This window comes from Chroicocephalus ridibundus, chromosome 1 (genome assembly GCF_963924245.1).
Source record: "Chroicocephalus ridibundus chromosome 1, bChrRid1.1, whole genome shotgun sequence".
Classification (NCBI taxonomy): Eukaryota; Metazoa; Chordata; class Aves; order Charadriiformes; family Laridae; genus Chroicocephalus; species Chroicocephalus ridibundus.
In genome coordinates this window covers 74399970-74424394 of record NC_086284.1, presented here as the reverse complement: position 1 = coordinate 74424394, position 24425 = coordinate 74399970, and the positions used below count along the sequence as shown (strand labels likewise).

The following is a 24425-nucleotide window of genomic DNA, read 5'->3' as shown; positions in this document are numbered from 1 at the left end:
GTATGATGAAGCCCCTCCAAAGTTAGCAGATGTCTACAAGCATTATTTTATTTAAAGCCTTCAGTTGTGATTTCTGTGATTGATTGCCAGTATTGCAATATGGGTTACTTTGAGTCATTTGGACATATTTGTGCATGTTAAAATTTCATCTGTTTGCAGAAAAGCTTGGACGTTTTCTGTGTGTCACTTTGTTTTAAAACCTACCCAGTTTTGCTCTGCTTGAAGGATACATGCTATGATTCCATGCTGTGATTTATTAAGTTTATAAAGAATCTTTCAAACTGTAAATTTGGTAAATCACCCGGGAGTTTGACAGCGAATGGTGGATGTTGTGGTTCATGCATAACCAGCAGTGAAAGTTGTGTGACTGAAGCACAGGCTAGAACCAGTTTGGTTTGTTCCTGTGTTTGTGGGTTCAGCAAGAATAAAAGTCAGTAAAGATCTGTTTTATTTCTCTTGCTAGTAACTGCTATCCAGTGCGGTGCCTCTGACTTTGTCAGTCACAGCATGAACTTACCTGGGTGTAACAGGAGCTGCGAGAACGTGTCTTTTTCTTCTCTAAAAGACAGCATTTGAAGTAAATCTGCACTCTTCATGGTAGTAAGTGGGGGTACTCAGAACTGGACTGGGTAATACCTTGAGCAGCCTGCTCTAACTGGACCCTCTCTGACCAGGTGGCTGGGCTGGAGGCCTCTGGTGTCACTTCCATCCTGCATTTTCCTGTAATGCCAAAGGGTGAGCACACCAGCTCACACCACCTCATTATGGAAGCAACTGATTTGATCCATTCACCTGTGGATGTTGTTTTAAAAATCCTTTTTGTTTTTTTTTTCTAAAAATTTGTGTTAGTATTTAATAATTTTTAATCATTAATACCAAGATAGAGGTGTGTGAATTGGCCCAGGCAGGGTGCAGGAACAACCACAAAACCGCGGCTGAAATGCAAAGAGTACATGTATTTTCACTGCCTTGCCAACCAGGGGATCTCCAAAGCAGCACCTGGGCAGAGGCACACAAGCGGGCACACAGGCCCTGCGGAGCTTGATCCTTGCTAGAGGATCACCAAATCTCCTGGTTTTGCTTGTATATCAGGGATTCGCGCAGGTGTAGTTTGCCACTCAGATCTTTCCCACAGCAGGCCAGGAATCTCAAGTGTGTTCGATAAGGTGCCTCTAAGTCTATCACAGGCCTCTGTTATCTAAACACAGATGTTCTACTTGTCCAACACATGACTCTAAACAACAATTAGTATGATATATATATATGTTTTTTGACACCCCAGCAAGTCAATTGAGTGTGTTTACAATCCTCCTTGCCAATCTTATGTTATTTTCCCACAAGGGGATGCAGAATTTTTTCTTGCATAGGGGCTATATCAGTGTATTGCTGGAATGGCCTTTATTTTGTGATTCACTTGTTTGGCATTGATAATCTAGTTTGTTAATTTGGAAATAGGAACCTGGTTCAACTTAGTTTGTTCACTAGTCACCCACCTTTATATGGAGTAATTGTTAACAAACAGTCCAGATATGGAGGCAGTAATTCTTCCCACCAACTTCCCTTTTTCCATTTCGTAAAGCTTGTAAACTGAAAATGTAGATACTTGATTTAGGAAACCAAAGAAACCAATGACCATGAGAGTTAAAGGGGAAGTATTTATCTTTCTAGTCATGAATACAGGCAAAGAATAATTCTGTGTCAGATACGGGTTTGTTAGAGGCAGCTGGTAAAATTTTAACATGTGATGCAGGAATGCTGGGTATTTCTGTTTTCTGAACTGTCTGTGTGGAATAATTAGTGATTTACTGATTGTAGCACGGAGATGATGCAGCATCTGCATTTAACACTATTTAATTCTGCTTTTTACATTTTCTGATAAGCAGGCTTGGATAACTTGTGCTCTGGAATATTAAAGGGCCTAAACCAGGACTGTGCACGCTTGTGCTCTCTCTCTTTTTAAAAACCTTGGATGTAATGGGGAAATACCAAAGAGCTGAAGGATTGCAACATCATTCCATTCTGAAAAGGAGAAAAAAAATTGAGGAGTCTTACACTAGTTTGAGATTTTCCTGCTACACTTATCAAATCTGTCTCCTCACTGAGACTGCTTGTAGAGGCATTTTTAATACCTCTTCTGCTGCCTGGCAGGCATAGCAGTAGAGAACCATCCAAGAACAATTGGAGTTTTACTGTAGTTACTGAACTGATTTTAAAGATACCTGAATGAAATTTAATGGAAGGAGATGTACAGGAAATGAAACTGTGTACCTAACAGCTGCTTCTGTCCATGTACTGTATGAAGTTACAAAATGTAATTTTATAGGACTGTTTAGCTGACTCTAATACAACATGCTTTGGCTTTTGAAGTTATTTGATCAATGTATCCATTAACTATTCTTCATAAAGCGCTCTATCTTAGTAATGATGTCTTAAGGCTTATCTGAGGGTTTTTTCAGTTGAACATCTAGATCTATGTTGGACCGTACAGATTTGGTGTAATAGAATGCGCACAGACTTTTAAAAGTTACTTAAAAAGATCCCAAACAACCCTTGATTATATTTTATTTTTTTTAAGTCAAGAACACCAGCTAATAGTGGTGTTAAATAGATAAAATCAACATTTGAGGGAGCCATGATAGAATAGGAGACAAAGTTGTAGACTAGCATGGTGCTGATGTAAATAATTTGAACGTTTGTTACCACTAAACTTCTTATATACCCATTTTTCATGAACTGGACTTTTTAGATCCATAGATCTGAAGGAGAACGGGGGTCCTTGTAGAAGAGGGTGGTAGTGAAGAAAAAAATGGCTGAGAAAGGTCCTCAAAGAGGAGGATTTTAAAGAGGGAATTTTAGTTTTTGAAAATTGAAAGCTTTCTTGTTTCCTTACAGGCATACTCTGTTGGGAACATCTCAAGGTAGTTCCCTCAGTGTGAAATTGGATGGCTTCAGCATAGTTTGATAGTTTGATGTGACTGGCTTATGAAATTTCTTTATTTTTGTAATAGATAAGCCGCAGACTGAAAATGTCTGGCTCAGATTGAAGATGGTAGAAGATACTGAAGTTGAGACGATAGAAGATACTGATATTGAGACAGAGTAAAGAAATGGTCTATTTTTCATGACATCTGGTTCCACTAGGGGATTTTTGGGTCCCCAATTTGAGATGTTGATATAGTATGTAAGGCGAATTTAAAAACTGGTTACCTGAGGCTTGTAAATAAATATGAAATCATCTAGCAATACAGAAAAATTCCTACTGAATCAGTAATTTACACCAAAATACTGCACAGATATTTACAAGTGGAATTTGTAGATAAAGATAAAAACTATCCAGGCAACTAGATAAACTGCAGGGTGTTTGATTTTGGTTTATTCCCAGCGGTGGTTCATGCACTGCCTTGGAGGCTGGTTACAAGGAGTTCCTCCTGGCTCTATTCTGGGACCTGTCCTGCTTAATATCTTTGTCACTGATCTGGAGTTGGAGTGTACCAAGTCTGGGGAGCAGTCAGTATGTTCAAGGGCAGGGCTGCATTTCAGAGGGATCTAAACAGGACAGAGCAATGAGGTGACAGGACCTTTGTGAAATGAAAAGAAGGACAAACAGAGAGTCCTTCATATGGGACAGAACAACCACTTGCAGGGGATACAAGCTGGAAATGGTATACATGAGTCAGCAATGTACCCTGGCAGCATACAGGAGTGTAGCCACTAGACTGAACAAAATGATTATTTCTGTTTACTCAGCACTTAATAGACCACACCTCAACCACTGCATCCTTTTTTGCTCCCTACCATCCCATTGTAAGACTGCAAAGATGGTTGGTGGGCACATGACCTATGAAGAGAGGCTGAGGGACCCAAATCTGCATGGAGATGAGGCTTTGGAGGGACCTCATGGCAGCCTGCCAATATCAAAGTAGATGTTATGGAGAAAATGGAGCCAGACTCCTCACAGAGATGCATGGCAGGAGCCTGAGGGACAATGGTCATAAAGTGAAACAGGGAAAGTTTGTTTTCTACCAGGAGGTGTGATGATCTGAGTAAGAAAGGCACTGAGACACTGTAAAATATGATTGAAAATGCTATTTATTAGAGCTAACACTAGAAAGAGATAATAGTATAGATAATCTTATATCTGTTTTGATGCTGTGAACACTGAGTTGTGCAGCATCAAACAGGCCTCCAGTCTGTGTGCAACATCCTGTGCAGACCACGTCCGTAGAAAGGGTTATCCCATGTTGGTCCCTCAAGCTATTGGCTTTTCCTTGCAAGAAAATAACTCTATTCATAATTTCTACTGTCAAGCAGAAAGGACGTCCGCATGAGAAATTCTAGCTGCACTGTTAGATAAAGTCAAGGCCACCCAGGTGACATAATTGCCGGTACCAAGTGGGAGCTGCCTGCAGGCTCCTCCATTACAGTGAGCTGGCTGGGCTCCTCCTGCAGCCAGGGGGTATGTGCAGCACAGTACGGGCTTGAATACAAGCCCATACATGCAGCACAGCACAGGCGTGGGCCAACTCAGGTTAGCTCTTGCATGGATCATTGACTCCTCCATGGGTTATGGTCTTCTGGTCAGGATCACTACAATGTTCTGGCTTGACATAATGAGACTATATTTCACCACGAGGACAGTCAGATGTTGAAACAGATTCCCTAGAAAAGTTGTGGAATCTCTGACCCTGTAGGTTTTCACGGTCTGGCTAAACAAAAGCCTAAGCAACATCATCCAAATTCAGCATTCACCATACTTCAGCAGAAGGTTGAGCTAGATGACATCTTAAAGTCCGTTCCACCTTGAATTGCTCTGTATCTGTGTTTTGGATCTCCCTTCGTGATCCTAAAACCTTGGTTGGAAGTTGCGATTAACTTTGTCACAACTGATGGGAATATCTGTAAGACAGGAGAAATCTGGGTTTCCGTGTAACTCCATGGTGAAATCAGTTCTACGGTAGTAGTAATTTAGATATAATTTGATAGAAGTGGAGTTGTAATTGGATCCGGGAAGTTTCACATGTCACTGCATCACTGAAGAAATGCAATCAGAATAAAAAATAAAGACCCTGTCGGCTATTCCTTGTTTCTGTAATCTTGCATCACATAGACTTTATTTGTCCCCTAGTTTTCATTCTTTCTCTTGAAAAATTTGTTTCAACAGGAATATTTGTATCCCATCTTTCATGCAGGGGATAACATAGCCATTAGTTTCCATCTTCGCTAGCTTCTCGTAATAAGACAATAAATTAGATTGCGGTTGACATGTTAATATACAAGATGTATTAAAGTAATACTTAACAATCCATGCAACTCATATCTGAGGGAATGCTGAGAGATCTGGATATTGAGTGTTGCCAAGTTTGGCTGTTCCTTTCTTACAGCAGGGGGCATGGAGTACTTGGTTCTTACTGGAAACCGTTTCCTTCTCGTATGTTTGCTTTGGTGTTCTGGACCACCAAACTGAAGTTTGGTGTAACTTCAGTCTGTGGAGCAAGCAATGGGCAGTCTAGAGGTACCAGAAATGACCATTATCTAGTGAGACCCTAACCCCAGCCATCCTGCTACTTAATTCAGTGATAGAAAGCACTGAGACTACTCTTGCCCTCCAAGCAGTTGCTTCTAAATATAAGACGATAAGGAAGGGGTGTGTGGGTGTGTCATGGTTTAACCCCAGATGGCATCTAGGACAATGCAGCTGCTTGCTCATTCCCCCTCCAGTGTGATGGGAAAGAGAATCAGAAGAGTAAAAGTGAGAAAACTCATGGGTTGAGATAAAAACAGGTTAAGTAAAGCAAAAGCCTTGCGTGCAAGCACAACAAAACAAGGAATTCATTTGCTGCTTCCCATTGGCAGGCAAGTGTTCAGCCATCTCCAGGAAAGCAGGGCTCCATCACATGTAACAGTTACTTGGGAAGACAAATGGCATCATTCCAAATGTCCCCCCCCTTCCTTCTTCTTCCCCAAGCTTTATATACTGAGCATGATGTCATATGGCATGGAATATCCCTTTGATCAGTTGGGGTCAGCTGTCCTGGCTGTGTCTCCTCCTAACTTCATGTGAACCCCCAGCCTGCTCGCTGGTGGGGCGGTGTGAGGAGGAGAAAAGGCTATGACTGCTTAGCAACAACCAAAAACACCAGTGTGCTATCAACACCATTTCTCATCCCAAATCCAAACTGTAACACTGTATCAGCTGCTAGTAAGAAAGTCAACTCTATCCCAGCTGAAACTATGATAGTGGGGAACTTTTATATTATAATATAGCTGCTTTTGTATTATCATATACCTCATTATTTGCCTTTCGTGTAGATTAACTAGGTCACGATCTGCCCAAATAGCTTTGGCTAAACTGTATCTTCCAAAATAATGAAAAGATGAATAAATTCCTTGGTTTTGGGGAAACCTGATTATATCTGATGCTGAAGGAGAGATAGTTTTCATTGACAGAGACTGAATCTTCACAGGTGAAGTTACTCTGCTGATTAGTACTACTGAGTATCATTATCTGATGGAGAAAAGACTGAAAGAAGCTTACAGTTCATGAGGGAAAATTTGGCCATCTTCCTTTGATTAAATTGAATTTCTCTAGGGGAAAAAGACGTTAGAGTGAGACTCTTGGAAATTGAAGAAAAAAACTATTTATTTAGCATTATTTAATTGTGCTTTTAAGAGTACCTGTATTGGAAAAAAAAAATTCTGATGCTGAAGGGCCATTTAATCTAGCAAAGGTGTGCATATTTAGGTTGAGACTTGGTGCTAGGCATGTCAAAGTAGGAACGAGGGGTATTTTTAAGTGAAGATAATTGACTGTTATCTTAGTTAAGGGGTGACGTAGTGTTGTGGGGTGGTTGTAATCTTTAAAGTACAATTAGATGTCTCTCCAAAACATATTCTGTAACTAAGCCTAAGGATTTGGAATTATTGGGTGAAATTGTGATCTGTGTTGCACAGGGTGTCAACCTAGGTCATCATAACAGTTTCTGAAAGAGTCTGAGCACAAGAGGTTGTTTATTTACTTCTTAGCCACTTCCAAGGTATTTTGGGTAGCTGAACTGAATTTCTGCAGTTTAACATACTTAAGCACTTCATTTCCATATGCCTACTTGCACCTTTAATTTCTTTTTTTTATTATTTATTTTTTTCCACCAAACGTGAATTCTCCTTTTTGTTTCATTCTTCTTGCCCTGAATTTTATCTTCTTTCAAAACTTGCAGTAGTTGTTCTTCTCCGCCCATTTCTTTTCTGGCTTTATCAGACATTGCCTCCAGCCTTTTCCTGCTGGTCTGTGTTCCCACATGGCAAGTCAACAGGCTGCTTCTTTAAACAATCAACAAGTAGCATTACTGCCACATCATTAACACCAGGGCTTTAACATTAGGCTCTTCCTACCTTTTCTTGACCTTCGATCGCTGTATTTAGAGCATTATCTTGCTGCTCTTTTACTTTCCTCCAGGCTTAATAGCTTTTTCCAGTGGACACTTGAGTAACAGCTGCCACGTGGACATAGAGAGGGTGGAGGTGTTGTGCTCCTCCCTCCCAATGGTTCTTCTCTCCAACTTAACCAAGTTGCAAGTGTTATGCAGCAAAATCTAAATTAATGTGTTGTCGAAGTTCCCTTGTTCTGTAAATTCATGCAGTTTCACCCTCATAAGTGACTAAAAAAAAAAAGCAGGGGGAGGAGGGGGAATCAGGGAAGGGAGGAGAGCAGAACACTGTCACTCAGTAGGCCACTGTTTCTGTCCTATAACACTGGTCAAGATCCTGCATGCTCTGTAGCAGGCAGCAAGGTAGGAGTAAGGACTGGGAAACTGAGCAAAGTCCGCAGAGCATAAGGTGCAGCTCTTACCTGATTGCATTCACATTGCCAGCAAGGCGTTTAGATGTTGGGAGGTATCTGTCTGGCGCAGTTGTCTTCCTGTTCTGTGGGGTTTTTTGGAAACTCTGAAAATCCCATGCTCCTTTCTCTTTTCTGTGGCGTAGAGAACAATTCTTGCTCTTTGTGTAGGTTTATTGTCATTAATCAGCTCAGATGTACCTTTTAAGTGGGTCTTTGCACTGTGTTGGCACAATTTGGTTTTTTGAGTAAGTGGGTTTCATGGGTCTGTTCAGTGGCTAATTTCATAAGAGTGCAAGTTTGGAAGGCTGGCATTTATGGTAATAGTTACAGTTGTCAGCTAATGCATTGTTCTCCTGAGGCTGCAGGATCTATGAACTGACTGTCACTTCTTGTAAACGACATATTAAACTATGTTTCTATATGCAGAAAAGGTTAGAATTCCAATATGTCCATGTTATCTGTGCACACATCAATTTGCAGTGCCACATGAGTAGTAAAACGTATTGCCACAATTAGAGGTGCCTGGTCTAAAGTTTGAACTAAAGTGCGATGCAGATTTAAGAATTGCGTGGAGGGGCTGCTGCTTTCCCGCTGTCTCATTGCAGGAACGGTTATCTTGGTTTTGGTGCTAGTTCCAATTAATTTTATGTCTGTACAAGCTCAATAACAACAAATTTTAGAGATATAACCTAATGTAGCATATTGAAATTTTAAATCGGCATCGTGAGAAAGAATAAAAAGACCATAATTTGTATGGCACAAAGCCAGAAGAAAGGATGCTATTTGCAGATGTTGGGTTTCTCTTTAACTTCCTTAACTTCCTTTTAAATTTTTCCCTCTCTTTAAATGATTTATGAGAAGTTTCCATGAGTGTCAGGAGTATTGTTCTCTTTGACTTAAAAATAATGTGGGCTAAAGTCTTTCTCCAGATCAGAGAATTATTTCTCTTTTTTTTTTTTTTTTTTTAAATTTGAAAATAAGTGTTTTCATTCATACCCCCCTATGAAATCTTCATGAAAAACCAGAATTGGATATTATTTCCTGAGAAGCATTTTGGAGCCAGCAATTAAATGTCTTTGGGTGAACAAACGAAATTATTGAAATGTTTATTATTGAACTTATTTGAGTATGTGTTGTGTAAAGTCATAAAAATAATTTTTTTTTATAATCTGTAGTAAAACCTGAGGTTTTTAATGAAAATTCTATCTCTGTTATTTAGCTAAATATAATGCTTTTTTGTTTCATATGATGATTAAAGTGCATTATCTAGGAATGTTTCTATTTCAACTCTAATATGTAAACAAAAAAGAAAAATTTGGCAAGCTGGGTTTTTGAGGGATGGTAATTAGGGGTTTTAATAAAGAAAAAAGAATCAATATGTTTCTATGTAAAAAGACTTCAAAGTGAGTTATTTTTTCATGTGAACTTTACTACTTGGTGTGTATTTACCATCTTGGCTGCAATGGCTCTTCCTGAGGTCTGTTGGAAAAATGATTAATTTCTCTTCGTTATGGACTACTGGAAAAGACACAAGCGAATTGACTATGTAAGTGCAAGAGGATTTAGCTGGAAAGGAAGCCTGCTGGTTGGTGGTTCTCTCTTGGAGCCTCTTGAGATTTGCTGGCTCGTAAGATAATGATCTTTTACATTTCCAGTGAAGTCACTGGTTGGGATGCAGGCAGAAATTCAGGCTGATAGCTACACCAACTCTCCTGTCTTGGAAACAGGCCTTTCTTTAAACAGCTTTTATTGTGTTGAACACTGAACTGGGATGTGTTTCTTGCGGCTCACCAGACTTTCATATTCTTGAAGCTGATAAAAATGGTTGCTTGCAATACAGCATAATACCGTTTTTCTTTATCTGTGTGGTATTTAATTTTTAGAATGTAATTTCCCTTTTGTAATAATGTTATTTTACCATTCTGTGTCCACCTGCCTGTATTTTACATGCTGCTTAGTTTTCCACTGTTCAGGATGATTGAAATTGTGTGATTGCGCGTAAGCAGTTAATTCATAGTCAAAGCTTTAAAACCAACTCGTCCAGTTTTAGTTGTGCTGTTTAACCGGTAGGGATACAAATGCTGTAATTACAATTACATAGACAGAAGTGAATGGCATTTAGCATATTGTAATTGGCTCATGTGGTTATAGTTAACTTTGAAGTGAGCTTAGTCATTAAGACAAAGGGTTAGAAACTGGACTTTTAAAAAACTTGGTGTAAATTAGGAGAGATTTAAATAATCAATCTGGCCCTATTTTAGTAAATTGGGACACTGTTTCCAGAATTTGGAGAAAATTCGTGGACTACATGATACCAGATTGTATAAATACAGCTTATAAGAAAATGTAAAAAGTTGGTTTAGACAAGAGTAAAGGGAGAAGGCAGTTCTTACAAGCATGCGAGAGGATATATAATGATGATTAACATAAAAATAAATGAAAGCACTGTGTTATGGAGTAGCTGTTCCAGAACTAAGTAATATTTCAGAATAGTGTTTTTATAAGCATATATGCCAGAATATACATTCCTATTGAAATGAAGAAATGGAGAGTGGCTAAACAAAAGAAAAATTTACAAAGCCACCTTAAAAATCAGATCTCAGTCAGAGTAGGCCTCATAACCTGTGAACCATGGAGAATTTTTTTTATCGTTGCGCACCAAGAGACTTGGCATATTCACTGGTCTCGCATTACATCCAAATTTATTCTGTTATGTGTGGTTCAGGCACATCTAAAGACTGGTGCTGGCTAAACTGATTTTGATAGTAAGTTTGGTTTGCTTTGGAGAAGCATAGGGTTTTAAAATTTTCTTCTTGTTACTTGATGCTTTATGGGTCTGTACTTCTCTTATTTTAAGCTGAAATTTAAAAGGCTCGGACCAGAGACAATAAAGTAGGAATGTGTTTCAGCAAAATTTGGCTGCTAGTTATATAAACTTGTGAGAAGATCCTGCTTAATCTTGGAGGAATTTAGGTGAATTCAGTATCTATGTAGGCCACTGTTGTTTCCATTTTTATTACTTTAGGCGTTTACCATCAAACACTGTGAAGTTGTTGGAAAGGGCAGGGGAAAGCATTTAGAAATCTACTGGTAATAATGACTAGATAGTGTTTTTACTGTTCCAGAAAGCTGTGGTTTGGGGGGCAGGGGTTATGGCCGTGGTGGTGGTTTTTGTTTTGCCATTTAAAGAGTTCGGAAAAGCTTAGAAAATACTCTCTATAGAAAAAAGTGTTTGGAGCAAGTGGAAAGACCTACATTCATTCTTTTTCTGATATCTTTTATGGGCTTTTCATAGAAAAGCTGACTTCAGCAAAAGAGTTGTATTTTAAGGGCTGTAAATTGAAAACAAACAGAAAAATGAAACTTACAGTATTATAAGTGTTTGCTGTTGCTTGTATCACTTCTGTTAACAGTGACCTACTGCCTGAAAAGAGGAAACCAGGATATGCAAACTAGAAGTTGGAAGAATTTGATGCTGAAATCACTTATTATCCTAGTAGTGAGAGTGACTGAAATTGTCATGGATTCTCATGAATGTGATAAATTTGCTTCTTGTGGGTGCTTGAAAGGATAAAGATTTTTCTGCTCAGAGGGATCTGTGTACACCTCAGGAGAAAGTATTCTGTTCGGCGTAGGTGAGGAGGAAAGGAGACTGTTTCTTCTCGCCTTGAAATCTGTGGATATGAAACTTCATCCTTTTCCTTCTTTGGGCTGTGAACATGCTAATGACATTTAATGTTTGACTAATAACTATTATAATCAGCCTTTGGGGCTTCAGTTGTCTGTAGGGTCAGGAAGAAATTATTTTTTTGGTGTGTAATTTGGCTTCTTGGCTGATGATTTGTGCTGTGGCAGATCACGCTGAGACAGCTGAAACGCTTCCTACCCTAAATGTTATGGTGTGCCCCTCTCGTAGCAGTTGCCAGTCATGTGTAGGCAGAGGTGACTGAGATGGCATAATCAGCACTTCTTAATTTGCTGCAGTTTACTATTCCAGAGTATTAAAGTATTGGCTACAGTATTAGACTGACAATGGAGCATGATGGTATCGGCCTGAACTTTGGGAAGAAGTTTTTTCCAGGAGAAATTGTTAGGGACTTTGCAGAAACAGTCATCTTCCTCTGTAGCATGGGGAATGGTTCACCTAATAAAGCATGCCCAAGTGATCTCATACTTAATTGCTTGCAGAGTCTTTTGGCATTGGTAATAACCTGTTCTCTATTGGTGACATACATATTTTGTGTAGAAGGACAGAAAAGGCTATTTTTGGACTTACACTGCAGAAGTTGGTGAACTTACTTAGCTCAGGTGGTGCAAGCGTGAACAGTGAGCAGCTGCTTCTAATTCTGGAATGGGCAACTACCCAGAAGGAAGCATTCTGCTCTTTGGGCAGAGTCTGCGTTTCTCTTTGAAGAAGTCTTTGTCCTCTCTGTGGTCCATATTGGACAGTTTGAGAGCTGCTCTTACAGAGGATTTGGGCGCTTCTTTATGACTCGTCAGTGGAGCTTTTTTAAAATGTAATTAGCTTTGCCTCATTTGAATGAGGTGACTCGTTGCTTCATCCTGAATCGAGAGTCTGAGAAGTCGCTTGCAAAAACAAACTTTCATCTCACAAAGGTGTAGGTATTTACTTGTCATTTCCTTGCTTTGATGAAATAACTGATAAAGGAGAAACAAAGGCTTGAAAGTTAGTCTAAAACGAAGTAAAAAGTGTAACCACAGAAACTTCATCACAGTCTCAGTTGAGATGCGATGGCTGCAAAATGGCCAGCAGCCAAGCTTTGCAGTGCATCTGACTTCACCTGGCACTAACTGTCATACTGCTCCCTGAAAATGTTTCTTAAATGATATAATGATGAATGGCACTTCTATTTAACAGTGTCATCTGCTCAAAATGTTCTATAACATCTGCTGTTTTGTTCGTAAGTTGCAACAAAGATGAAATAACTGAAGAGTGGCTGAAAAAGTATTTGGGGTTTACAGAAGGGCTGCCTGCATTCAAGCTGCTTGGGCAGAAAGCTTTGGCTAGTTTCTGTGAGCTGCTGTGTGTGTTATCCTTGTGGAAGAATTGTTGCTACCTACAACAATTGTTGTACCTACAGTGTATCGTATTTAAAACAGGGGGAAAGAGCCTCAAGAAAGTACTAAGAAAGTACTAATTTGTGATTTGATGAGGTACCCTTTTAGGTTTTACTGGTGGTTGATAGATTATGAATATAAAAAGCTGTTTTCTAATGAATTTTTTTGTTTGTGCCTGATGTCACAGTCAAGTTCTGTGTATTCTTTGTTTCCAAAACAGAGAGCTAGAAAAGGAAAGAATGCCAAGAAGCCCAACCTCAGAGATGCAGTTCCTTTTGACTGTTAGGAAGGTGTGCTCATATTGATAAATTCTTTTATTAAATTGTCATTGTTAAACTTGAAATAAATCAAGTACATGAGAAAATGTAATTTCATTCTGGATTTCTCCCTAAACTAAAAATTGAGAATTTCCCTCCTATATCAGCTAATCTGTAATTTGGGGATTTTTTTGCACAGAGGCTACACGTGACATTTCTGTGAAATTGTGATTAACTGTCATGTTTTGCTTTTTAACTTAATGTGTTAAAGCTTCATTTTCTTATGTCTTGTGCTGCAATTCACTTAGATTTATTTTTTTTTAGTGGTTTTAAGGACAAAATTAAACAGTGGCTTGAATGTCTTACGGTGTCTCGGCAGTTAAATTGACAAGAATCCACTTGTTCTTTGTTTCTAGGATTAAACTAAACTGATAGACCTACTCCAGTAACTTAAATTTTAAAAGCCCAATTCTTCATAAACTGTAGGACTTGATCTCCTAACAGTTATTTAAATGCTGGTGTTTTCTTGTTTTGATGCGGTTTTATTGATCACTTGCCCTATGTTCTGTATAGTTCTTCAATATAAATGATTGACCAAACCCCCAGTTCTTGGGTTAAGGATCACTTTCGTTTGTTTTGGAAATCATTAAGGTGATACACAAAAAATTTTCACAATCAATACACACAAAAATTTTCTAAGATATTGCTGACATGACTGACTAGTGTTGCTCATGCCACTGTTAATATTGCAGGACATGCATATTGTTTATAATCGAGCCCCCCCTTCCCCTCTGTCATGATTTTCACACTTCCATGTGAGCTGGGCTGTTTTCTCAGCCTGTGCCACTAAAAGTGAAAATGCTGAGGTGTGGTATCTTGGAAAGTAATGGTATAAAATTTTGTTGTTTGGGGTTTTTGTTTATTTGTTTGACTTTTTTGCATACCATAGGAGACTTCTGGAGACGACAGCAGCAGTCTTTGTTTTATATTAAGTTTTATTTTTTGTTATATGAAAGCAAGGTTGTGGAGTTTGTACCTTTTAGGAGAAGGTATAAAAATACAGGGGGAGTCAGGGATGCAGAATGGGATGTGCAAACAGTGATATGTTAAGTAGCAGCTTGAATTTTGGATGCTGAGTGAGGTGTCACCAAAGCAGCCACTGAGTAAATGCTTGGGATAAATAAGTGTCAAAACTAGCGTTTCTCTGTGTGGTAGGTGCCTTTACTCCTATCTGCCGAGAGTGCTTTTTTCTTATTTTTGCTTTCTGAAAGTAATGTCACTTTTTGTTTTAAAACATCATGGAGACAAGTGGCAATGTTCATGGCCTTATAATAATTGTTCATGTTAGAATGCTGACCTTCAAAATGGGAGATGAAGGTTCAAATCTCCTTTTTCAGACTGGGATTCAAATTCCACGCTCCAGAAGCACACACTGTGCTTCTGTGTGCTGGGAAATCTTTAACCTCTTCCTGTTGAAGTTGTTCCTCTTTGCAGAAAGAGGGGTGTGTTACCGCTTTGTCAGCTTCATCTAGCTGAATGGTAAAGGCAGTCATGGAAAAAGATTGTAGGGTAGGGGAGGAGCTATTTATAGGGAGTTACCTTTTTAATACAAATTTCTGGTTTGAGGTTGTTGTTATATTTTATCCTAAAGACCTGCTTTTGTGTGTGTGGATGGTTTGGGGAGCAAAATTTAGGCCTCTCTGAACTTTCTTTCCTCTTTAACTCATGTTGATTCTTGTACAGATTATTATATTTTACAGGAAGGGCAATGCCTTATTCCTTTGTTTTTAAAAGAAAGTAGCATTCCCTACATTTTGAGGGGAACTGAAGAACAATTGTCTGACCAAACATTTAGAGGAAATGAGTGGAGGAGGAATACTTAATTTGAGGATCCTATATGTGACTGAGGCATGAACTTTTCGTCAAATTTAGTCATGTGGTGCAAACACTTCTGCAGTGTTTCAAATTTTATTATGTTACTGTCAAGATGGAGAGTTGTTGCCGTGCTGAGGATTAGGGAACAGTGTGAACAAGGCTTTCCAGATGTACAGTAAAGATTTTAGGTGTATAGATAAAACTGTAATTCCCTTTGTAAGTGTTGGAATTCTTTGTGGACTTAGATGTATTAAACACAGTTGTTAGTCAGTCATATTGGTTGAAGCACTGAGTTAGCTTGGTGCAGCCTGTCTTTTTAGGGAACCTAGAAGTTGTTCCCTTTGGAGTTAAACATTTTTATGCCAAAAGACTGATTTGCGTAGTGTGGTACTTATAAATACGAATATCTTGGAATTGGCTATGTCAGAGGAAAATTAGCATCCCGGACTTGTGTTTGTTATTTCATTTGACTCTGCATTGTTATTTTGGTTTGTCACAGCTCTTTCTACAAAATGAGGTACAGCAGGTTTTAGATGTTTAAGTTGCTCTTTTTAATTTAATAACAAAATGTTTTGCTGTTAAGTTACTTATTTTTTTGTTTTTCTTTGCAGCTTTCATCCAGTCGGATGGCATAATAGAAATGCTACGTTTTGATGAAGGAGACCTATTGCAGGTACGTAGTCTGAGTAAATCGTCTGAACTAGCAATGTTTCATCTTCTTTTTGATAGCTGCTTTTTTTTTTTACACTCATGGATGAGTGGATTTCTGAAAATAAGCAAGCATCAAACTTCAGTCCAAAAAGCTTTTGGATCTTCTAGAGTTATTTTCAATGTGCTTTGGTGTGTCCTGAGGTTCTGGTTCCCTGGTCTTTTGTGTCAGGAAACTGGTGGAGTAAACTACAGGTTCTGCCTGGCCTGTTTGTCCAGTTGTTTTTTTTTCCTCAGAAAAACTGTTAGATGCTTTGTGGTAAAGACTCATCTTCATGTAGAGTTGGGATGCAATTGAATAGCACAACTAGTGGAACTAGAAAGTGTTGCAAGATGCCCAAATGTAAAGGCAGCCCTTGGGACCAAGTCGCCACCAGGTTTAAAGAAAGGTCAAGTTACTGCAGTGAGGTAATTGCTGTTGCAAATATGGATTTTTCTGGTCTACTGTTGCCATTCCTGTCAGCTTTCTTTTGGTGTGAGTCAAAACAGATGAAAAGTTAACTTTAAAGAATGCATGCTGATATTTTGCGATGGTGGTAGTAGTTGGGATGAAATGCACAGCAACATGGCTTGATACTTTAGAGCTACATAGTTCTGAAGTTCTATTGACTAGAATTTCATACACATGCATTTTGTGGATTGTACTGATGTTGAGAATATCTTTTGTTAAAATGACGTTAGTCTCCTGGTAGCTGAGAGGGAGAAGAGGAGAAAGAAGAAAGCAATTAATTGCTTAAATTAGTAGAATATATGGCATGTGACTGGGTGTAACTTCATTAGTTACCAGTGCAGTGCTTCGTTTACACTTCCTACCTCCTATCTAGTCTAGAAGAGTCAACAAATGTAAAAGCTCTATAGTTCTGGGCTCGTGATAATATTACTTGCTTCAGATTTATGAAGGTGTTTTTTCTTTTTCTCCCACGTACCTAAGTTGTTTGGGTTTTTTGTTGGGTTGTTTGAGGGTTTTTTCCTTCTTCCACTGCTTGGTCCTTAATGTAAATCAAGAATAACATAAGATTAAGAATAATTTAAGATTATAATGTACAAGGATAAGATCTCTCAAAATTATCTAAACTGGTGACAGAAAAGGTTGTAGTTAAACAGAAATACCCCAACAAATGCCCCCCGCCCCCTCACCCCCCAAAGAACCCCCCACCAAACAAAGCAAACAAAAAACCCCCAGGTTCCTCAGTAAACATTGTTTAGATGTCATGGGTTAAACACATTCTCACAATAGATACCTATGTAGGCTTATTTTTGGACATACTGAGTAGAATAGTGTAAGTTTTCCATATAGTCGTTACAGTCTCAATTATTGCAATTTTTTACTTAGACTATTTCTTTAACTTGCATTAAGAAAAAAATCACTAGGTTTAGTTTCTTTTCTTTTATATACTCTGTTAGAATATATTTTGTTCAGTGAGTGATTTAATAAAAATGACAGACCAGTGTTGGCCCAACTTTTAGGATAAAAATGATGCAGTCAAATTCACTTATCTACATTTTAGGTGGGTTTTCCCCCAAGATTCTTTTTAAAATTTTTTTCTTAAGATAATTAAAATAATTCTTACAAATCTGAAATTATCTTATTTATTTATTTTAACGTTCTATTAATTACTATAGTTCTCAGGACTAGAAAGTAAAGGTGCTGTTGGGAACCCCCTCAATAATTCATATAAAGATGGAAAAGTGAAACAGATTGTTAATCATGCCAATTTTATTGCAAGATGCAACAGAGACAGGAAAATTAATTTAAATGTTATGGTGGGACAAAGTCAAGCAGTTCTGGATGTTGCACTGTTAACTTTGCGGTGCTCTGGGTTGCATTTGACTGCCACTTATCTTAATACACTGCTGAATATTTGATTTAAAATGAAGCAAGAGAGACAAAAATTCTAATAAGTGGTTGATATGTTTTATATTATGGTTGTGGCTCTTAAGCCAAAAATACCTATGTAAGTGAAACCAGTTCCTCTTAAGCAGAATGATACAGCATGTTTTCTCTAGCTTACAATTTATTTGGTTTTTTTCCTGTAGATTTTAATATGGTGACCTCTTGTGACTACTTACTGCAATTAAAAAATAAAACCAAAGCAAATACATTGTTGTAAAAACAGATTTACATCTTGTGACCAGCAGTTGCTAGTTTTAAACCTACTGTAACGTCACTGAATTTTCTCTTTCAGGCTTTCTCTAAGTTTTCACAAATGTTTGGTGATTGTAGGTCATCCATCATTACAGCACAAATACGATGATGTAGTAGTAACTCAGTATTGTCTAATGTGTTATGTCACCTTCAGGTGACCTTTTTTTTTCTAGTGCATAAAGTGATTAATAATCATTGAAGTGTTAGTGCCATCTCCAGTCTGTTTATTTTTTCCCCCCTCAAAGAATTTGATATCTTTAAAGTGGAAGTAAGCCCTTTTTTTGTTTGAAGGTGTTGCTTTCCGAGTAAGACAAATCAAAAGCTGAATCTTGTATAATTCAATAATTAGGGTTTCCTGCCACCTCCCTCCAGTTAGAGTATATCCTGTACGTATTTGGGCTATGGTTCTTATGTGTTTCAATCACATTTTAGGACTTTTGTTGTAAAAAAATAAATGTGTTGGAAAATTGTGTTTGGCCAGACTGACTTAAAACAGTTATTTATTGAAAGAGCATAAATCTTTAAATATTTAAGTAAAAAACTCTTGCATTTAGGACAAGTATACTGCTAGTGAAAATCTAATTAATTCATGCTAGTGGATAACACTAGCAAAGTAGAGACTGTACTTTTTGGGTGTGGACTTCCAGTATGTGGATTAGAAAGTGCTACACCATGTAGCTTTGCCCTCTGTCTTGACAGAGCAAAAGTGAGAATTTCATTCTTTAGCATACATGTTCAGATTAAAGGTTTATATCCAAATAAATGTATGCTACTTCTGCCCATGGATTAAATTACAATAATGAGAGAATTTCCTAATTCTGTCTATTCTTCAAATGAATCAATCTCCTTAAGGACTCAACAACTTTTTGAACTCTTCAAATCATTTATTTGGATCCTGAACATAGAGAGTAACAATTGTATTAATATAAATTGTCCATTGCTCAGTGCAATGTAGGGTTTGGGTTTTCTCCTTCAATAGCAGGCAATTTGCAGATGTCTGTATAATTGGTTGTCACTTCAGAGTCATAGATTTGTTTGGTTTGAATGGACCTCAGGAGACCACCTAGCACTTTCTTCAGGTAGTGTTGTGTGTAGATGGACTGCTCTTGGCACATGCTTGGCTCTTCTGTTCTTAAAACCTCTAGAGAAGTGAATTTCACAAGTTTCCTTAAGTATGTATTTGTTTCATGCCTAAGCTGGTTTTGCTGCTTCTTTTTTCTCCAATATATATTCACTTGGGTTTTTTTTAGGATTTTTGATCTCTTCATGGTGATGATTTTGTACTAAAAGACACCTATAGCGTCTTCATGCAAATTTTTAAAAACAACCTATAACTTTCTTTACTGGATTTTTATTTATCTGCACACTACTTAAAGCGTTGCATTTAGTTGGGACATTAGTACTCTAAGGCTTTGAGGAAGGACAGAGCAGTTGCTTTCCTGTGTAATAACACTTGTTTTAGTAATTCCAAAATGAGTTGTAAATTTTTGACGGCATTTCGTTTGCTCTCATAGTTTGTGTTTCACTTTGCTCTCCAGACACATTGTTTTCTTTAGAAAACTAACTAAACTAAGTTAGTTTTCTTTAGAAAACTAACTAAACTAACTAACTAACTAGGTTTTCTTTTAGAAAACTGACTACCGCTTAGTCAGTTATTCAGAGTTTTAGATTTGAGCTCTCCTTCAGCTGAACTTTGCCTTGTCAGTGTCAGGGAATCTCTTCCGTGTGTCCTGATTATTTGAACCCTTGTCCAGACCTGACAGATGCTTCAGGTCCCTGACAATGATGTCATTGGCAAATAGTAGGAGTGCTGAAATAACCTACAACTGTACAACTGTTACTTTTAATAAATTAGTTCTCTCATGTTAAGCCAACATACTGGCTCACTTCTTTAGGACTTTATTTTGGAAAGTGAACGGTAAAGAAAAATTTATTTTTCAGAGCAAAGTTTTCATTTGCTTTTAGTTCATAAAGGACTGTTTCCCAGGTCATTCTACTTATTGTTGGAGCTCTTGCCTTGGATATCTAATGTTTTTCTGCACAATGTAGTTGAGGCCACTATTTTCCAGAGTGAGCCATCTCCTATTCGGACTAAGTGTTTTGGAAGTACTTCTGCTTATATTGTAGTATTTTTAAAGTAGCGTATTCTACAATGAAAAAGGAAAATGGGAAGACTCTTCAGTCCAAATTCTCTTAACGTGAATCATTACACTTCCACTTGCTGCAATAATCTGAAGTATATGAAATGCTTTTTTACAGGCGAACTCCTAGAAATTATTTTACTGATACTTACTGGTTTGTAGAATAGCTAAAATAAGGGAAAAAGAAAACCCATGTGCTTATGTGTGCTTAATAACGTATTTTCTGGTTTTGTTCACAAACTGCTGTAAAATGCTAGTCACAAATCTGGTAATGAGAATTACAATGGTCCTAAATGTCAAATAGGCAGAACCTTAACATGACTTGTGGTGGCTTTGCAACAAGAAAGCTACGGGACTGAGTTACAAGCGTGGGAGTCAGCAATGCTGATCTCTTACTGAAGGAATTCTGGTATTTTCTGCATGATCTGTACTTCATTCTGTATGGCACAGTAAAGAAATATCTAACAGAAGTGGCAAACATTTGGTTCTGGTGTATCAGTGTTAGTGTTTTCAGGGTGTAAAGTTGAAATGGTTTGGGGTTGTTTTTTTTTTTTATTGCCTCAAATTTTCATATTGTATGTTGACTTTTAAAAGGGTTTTGATATGTTCTCCATTAATATCCATATAACAAAACTGCTAAGATAGAGACCGCATGAGTGGACAATAAAGTGGCTGGACCATTGACCTCAATGGGTCTACTCTACAGTACAAAGTTCATCTGGCAGTCAGTTACCAGTGGTGGAGCTTGATACTGAGGATAATACTGTTTAATGTCTTCATTAGCAGCCTGAATGATGGTAAAGAGAGTACTCTCAGTAAGTTTGCAGATGCTACCAAATTGGGCAAAGTAGTTGATACACTGGAAGGCAAGGCTGCTATTCAGAGGGACTTTGGCAGGGTGACAGGAACCTCATGACATTCAGCTCAGGCAAATGCAAGTCCTGCACCTGGGGGAGAATAACCCTGTGTAATGGGACAGGCTGGGCAGTGACTGACTAGACAGAAGCACTGCAGAAAAGACCTGGGGGATTCTGGTAGACAACAAGTTGAACTTAAGTTAGCCATGTGCCCTTGTAGCAGAGGCGGCAGCCAGCCTACTGAACTGTATGAAGAAATGTGGAGCCAGAAGATAAGGGGTGTGATTTCCCACCCCACCCCCCACCCCACCCCTTAAGCACTTGTGGGTCTGTAGCTGAAGTACTGTGTCCAGTGTGGGCGACCCAGTACCAGGAAGGCACTGATGTGCCAGAGTAAGCACAGCAGAGGGATACCAGGATGATCAGGGGGCTGGAATGCTTCTCACATTAAGATGCGTTTCTTCAGCCTTTAGAAGAGAAGACAAAGGGGAAAACTAATTGCTGCAGGCAGTGTAGAGTTGACAAGAGCCAGATTTTTCATTGTGTGCAATGGAAGGATGAGAGGCTTCGGACAGAAATTTCAGCATGGGACATTCCAAACTCATGTAAGAAAAAAAGCTTTTAAACTTGAGGATGATCAAACACTGGACTAAGTTACTCAAAAGAAGTTGTAGAATTTCTATCTTTGGAGATATCCAGAACTCAGTGGCCCAAAGCAGTAAGCAACCTGCACTAACTAGACCTCCCCTGAGCAAGGGTTAACTAGACTGCCTCTGGAACTTCCTTCCAATGTGTGTGATTTTTCTAAAAGAATACAAGCCATCTCAGTTCATTGCCATTGATTGTGAGCAGCTGAAGTCATGCTGCTGCTCAGAAAAAAAATTGCAATTTCTTCTTGTACAGGAGGAATTGCCATCCCCAGGCTTCAGTTTAAAAATAATTAATTGATGCCCAGGAGTAAGTGACTGTTGCAAAGCCAACATCTATAGCATGTGTTGCATCAGCTAAAGTCAACTAGTGTTTTTGTTTCCTTATGTGAGTCTGGGTCATGAAAGAGCATGACAAGAATGACTCAGTGCAGTCCACTTTCAGCTACCTTTCAGATTATACCATTCATTTTTTTTTCATTACCTTAAGCAAGATATTAATCATTAATTATGTTTCTTTTAATTATCCTGCTTGTTAGCATAAAGCTCATGAATGCAGCAATGAAGATTAAAACTGCCATCTACGGATCGGTTTTGTAGCTGTCTTGACATTTAGTTGCAAACAGCACATAACTTTTCTACAAGAAGGAACCAGCCTTACTATAAAATAACAATATGTAAAATGTTCTGAAAGAGTCTTTGAGACTGAAAGAGTTTTGTAACGCGGTGTGGATACTGTTGTGTAGGAATATGGAAAGCTTTGCTTGTTGAGAATTTTGGTGACATTAAAGAAATGTATTTGGTGTCCAGAAACCTCAAGTCCTGACTAAGAGGGCCTCCCTGCTTCGTGCCCCATGCTCCTCACGCCGTGGCTGACCTTGTTTAAGGCTTTAGGTCTTTAGTTCAGTTGCTTAAACATAGGTAACCAGTGCTATTTGAGATGCCCTGGGCTGTCCCAGACATCTACATGGGCCTGGCAGAGATGGCACAGGAGAAACTGTGTGCCCTTCTGGATGTCAGTCTGAGACCAGGCAGGTTGCCCTAGGACATTAATCTCAAGTGGCAGCAGATGCCTATGTTTAGATGACTGAATGTAGTGCTAGGTAATATGACCTCTTACCAAGAAGTGAAGAATAGCTATTATAACAAACTGGTGAGACATTAAAACTAACCTTTTTGTTGTTGGTGGTGGTTTTTTTGGTGGGATTTTTTGGTTTTGTTTTTTGGCAAAAGTTAACAACCATGGGCATGTCTTTAGAGACAGCCTTCAGACTGTAAGGTGTGGATTTTGATTTTCTATGTGCACAAGATAGTTGAGTGGTATCGTTCCACAACTGCACTGGGTCTGTAAGGTGTGCTTTCACATACAGATTCTCTATGAAGTCTTTCTTGAGGATATGAGGCTCTGGAAAAAAATTGTTTAAGTCTTGAAACTGGTGCTGGCTGACTGCCTTAAAATTTTTTAACTCACTGTATGCTATTTAGATCTTTATTCTGAAATCCCTTTGGTTTATAGTTTAATCTCTCCAGGGCTATATAAGAGATAAATTAAGGTATGCAACTGTTAGTAGCAACAGCCTAAATGCATATCCTATCTTAAAAAAAAAAACTAATAAAAAAATTCATCTCTCTCCAAGGCTTGAACACAGCCTTTTGGGTGGAAGGATAATGAACACCCAGTACTGGTGGAAGGGGTGATTTTTCTTTTTTTACCTCTCTCCCACTTCTTTTTCCCACTCAATTGTATATTTCTACTATTTTTTTGTGTGCTGACATTAGTTTTTGTTGTTAGGCAGTCAGTTGGATCCAGAAATTATTCCAATTGAATTTTTTTCCCCTGTAACTTAACTTACTGTGTCTCTTGAAATATTAATAGTGTGCACATGCAGACTTCTGGATCTGACATTTCAAGGTAGTATATTGTTATTTGTACTACTTCTTGCGTACAGATAAGATTTAATAAAATTTTCCTATAAATCATATTTTGCAAATGCTGCTCTCTTATATATGTATCCTTTACAGAAGAAAAGAATAAACTGTATTTATTAAATAACATTATTTTATTTCTCTTTACCTGATAAACTGGCAGTATTCAACAAAAACTATACTTTAAATAGTGGATTGATCTGGTACATGATTTTAGTTCTTGGCATTTATGTTTGACAGTTTTATGCAGTCACACAGGAAAAATAGCATGCCAGGCTGCAGCACAGTAGGTCCACAATTTTACTTGAAGATCAAATTTTAAAAAAAAGTATTTAGAACATGTAACTAAACACATTTGTATGTTTTTATTTACTGCACGACTCTAAAGATTGACGTGTAATAAAAATGAGTGGTAATTATAGAAACTGCCACATGAGATTTATTTTTGGTTTAGTTCCATGATGCTATGGTTGATGAGCTGATGAAGTTGGTATGCTATTTCTTTGCTCTTGATTGACCCTGATTTAAAAAATAAAATAAAACCCAAACAAAACCCCTAAAAATACCAAAACAAAACCCACACAACAAAATACCCACAAAAAACCCAAACAAACCTAAGGCAAACAACCCCCTGCTCAAAACACAAAACATGTCAGTGAAATGAATTTATCATTTTGCTTGTATTTAACAGATCTGAAAGCAAAAACCAGGCTTTCCTTTATAAGTGTGACTCTTTGATGGATATTTGCTCTTAAATATATTTCGTACATATGATGTCCTGCCAAACTGATTTGTGATTTTAAACTTTTTGTACAGATATTAGACTAATATTTTCATAGCAAATCTGTAATTTCAGAATTTAGGAGAGAAAATTTGTGTGTGATCACCCAGAGAATTTAACTCCCAACAGTAGTAGTAGTATGTAGTATTTCAGCTGTTGTCAGTGATGTGT

At 38.0% G+C, this 24425-nt stretch overlaps 1 protein-coding gene across 1 annotated transcript in view; it reads left to right on the top strand.

The window, feature by feature from the left end:
* TMEM131 (transmembrane protein 131) overlaps positions 1 to 24425 on the top strand; it is a 107433-nt gene that overhangs the window by 4797 nt on the left and 78211 nt on the right. The window contains exon 2 of the mRNA XM_063339884.1: positions 15660 to 15721. Within this exon, the coding sequence (XP_063195954.1) occupies positions 15660 to 15721 (62 nt within the window). The remainder of the gene's footprint in view (positions 1 to 15659; positions 15722 to 24425) is intronic.